The sequence below is a fragment of the Corylus avellana genome, chromosome 7, assembly GCF_965113065.1.
Source record: "Corylus avellana chromosome 7, dhCorAvel1.hap1.2, whole genome shotgun sequence".
In the NCBI taxonomy this organism is placed as follows: Eukaryota; Viridiplantae; Streptophyta; class Magnoliopsida; order Fagales; family Betulaceae; genus Corylus; species Corylus avellana.
The window spans coordinates 27,786,996-27,788,298 of record NC_142496.1 but is presented as its reverse complement, the minus strand read 5'-3'; the positions used below and the strand labels follow the sequence as shown (position 1 = coordinate 27,788,298).

General features: G+C 43.4%; 1 protein-coding gene across 1 annotated transcript; it reads left to right on the top strand.

The window, feature by feature from the left end:
- Window positions 1-385: 385 nt before the first annotated feature.
- PDE337 (VQ motif-containing protein) lies at window positions 386-1,303 on the top strand. The gene has a single exon (XM_059599741.2). It carries the CDS (start codon window positions 404-406, stop codon window positions 1,091-1,093), a length of 690 nt encoding a protein of 229 aa, XP_059455724.2. The 5' UTR covers window positions 386-403; the 3' UTR covers window positions 1,094-1,303.

Sequence of the window (1,303 nt, the reverse complement as noted above, 5' to 3'; positions counted from 1 at the left end):
ACACAAAATAGAATAAATAACTAAAGTTTGAACAAGGAAAACAAACAACTAAATTAAGGAAAAAAAAAAAAACCATATACAACACCTATTTAAAAATAAATAAAACAACTTGCCCTCCCGCCAACTGCGCCGTCCGCTGTCAGCCGACAAAGACTCCCAAGAGAACAACTAATGGTAGCGTCTAACAGCTTCTTTCCGCTAGACCCTTACATTTTAAAACCGTTGATGAATCTCTTTTATATATATATGTCAACGGTCAGAATCGCTGGCTCTCCATCCCCAACTACCCTTCTATATATTCGGCTACCTCTCTCTTTCCCTTCCTCTTCATCCCCAAACAAAAACGTATATAGAAGAAGCGCAGTTTTTTCTTTGTATTGGATCCAAGAATCTGTAACTAAGCATGAGCACTGCAAAATTTCACGTGGATGATGATGAGAATTCAGGGAGGGACATCAAAGGTCCACGTCCGTCTCCGTTGAAGATCAACAAGGCATCCCACTTCATTCACAAGTCATCTTCGAGTTCTTCAACGTCAATGTCTTCGGTACTTTCTGACTCCGCCGCTCCGGCCAGGCAGCAACAGCGGCGACCGGTGATTATATACACCCATTCTCCGAAGATCATCCACACCCAGGCTCGGGATTTCATGGCTCTCGTCCAGAAGCTCACCGGCGTGTCTCGTCCCAACGACGACGAACCCACTGCCCAACCTGATCATCATCATCACCATCAACCCCATAAGAGCGATATTAAGAGCTTGTCTTTGGAAGGTGGAAATGATCGTAACGTGAAGCCTGTTAGCCACGACGACAATGACTCATCTTCGGCTCTCACCGATGAGAATTGCGGCGGCGGCGGGAAGGGAAGCTCGTCCTCCTTTCTGTCACCGAATCTAAACCTAAACCAAAACCAAAACCAAACCAATCAATATTTCGCTGATATCCCTTTGTTTACCCCGAATTCGAGCAGTTTCTACTGCTCGCCTCGGCCTGTTTACAGATATCCTGATTCGTCGTACGCGTCGCCAAACGTGGGTAACTCCATGTCACCGTCCGTTTTCGAGTTTCTGAAAGGGCTACCAGAATACTGAGATATATATATATATATATATATTTGAGGGATTTGGTGTAATGGATTTAGAGGGTTTTAGTAATTTGCTGCGTGCATTGTGCATAGGTTGGTGTTTAAATGTCTGATTATTTTTGTTTCTGTTTGTTTTTTTACGTCTCCAAGGTTTTGGATATCGATTAGATAGCATCCGTTGTGAATTATAAGATCATTTAATTGATTCGTTGGCCAC

Coding starts and splice junctions, on each gene's coding strand:
- PDE337 (XM_059599741.2), top strand. CDS start 404: ATGAGCACTGCAAAATTTCACGTGGATGATGATGAGAATTCAGGGAGG.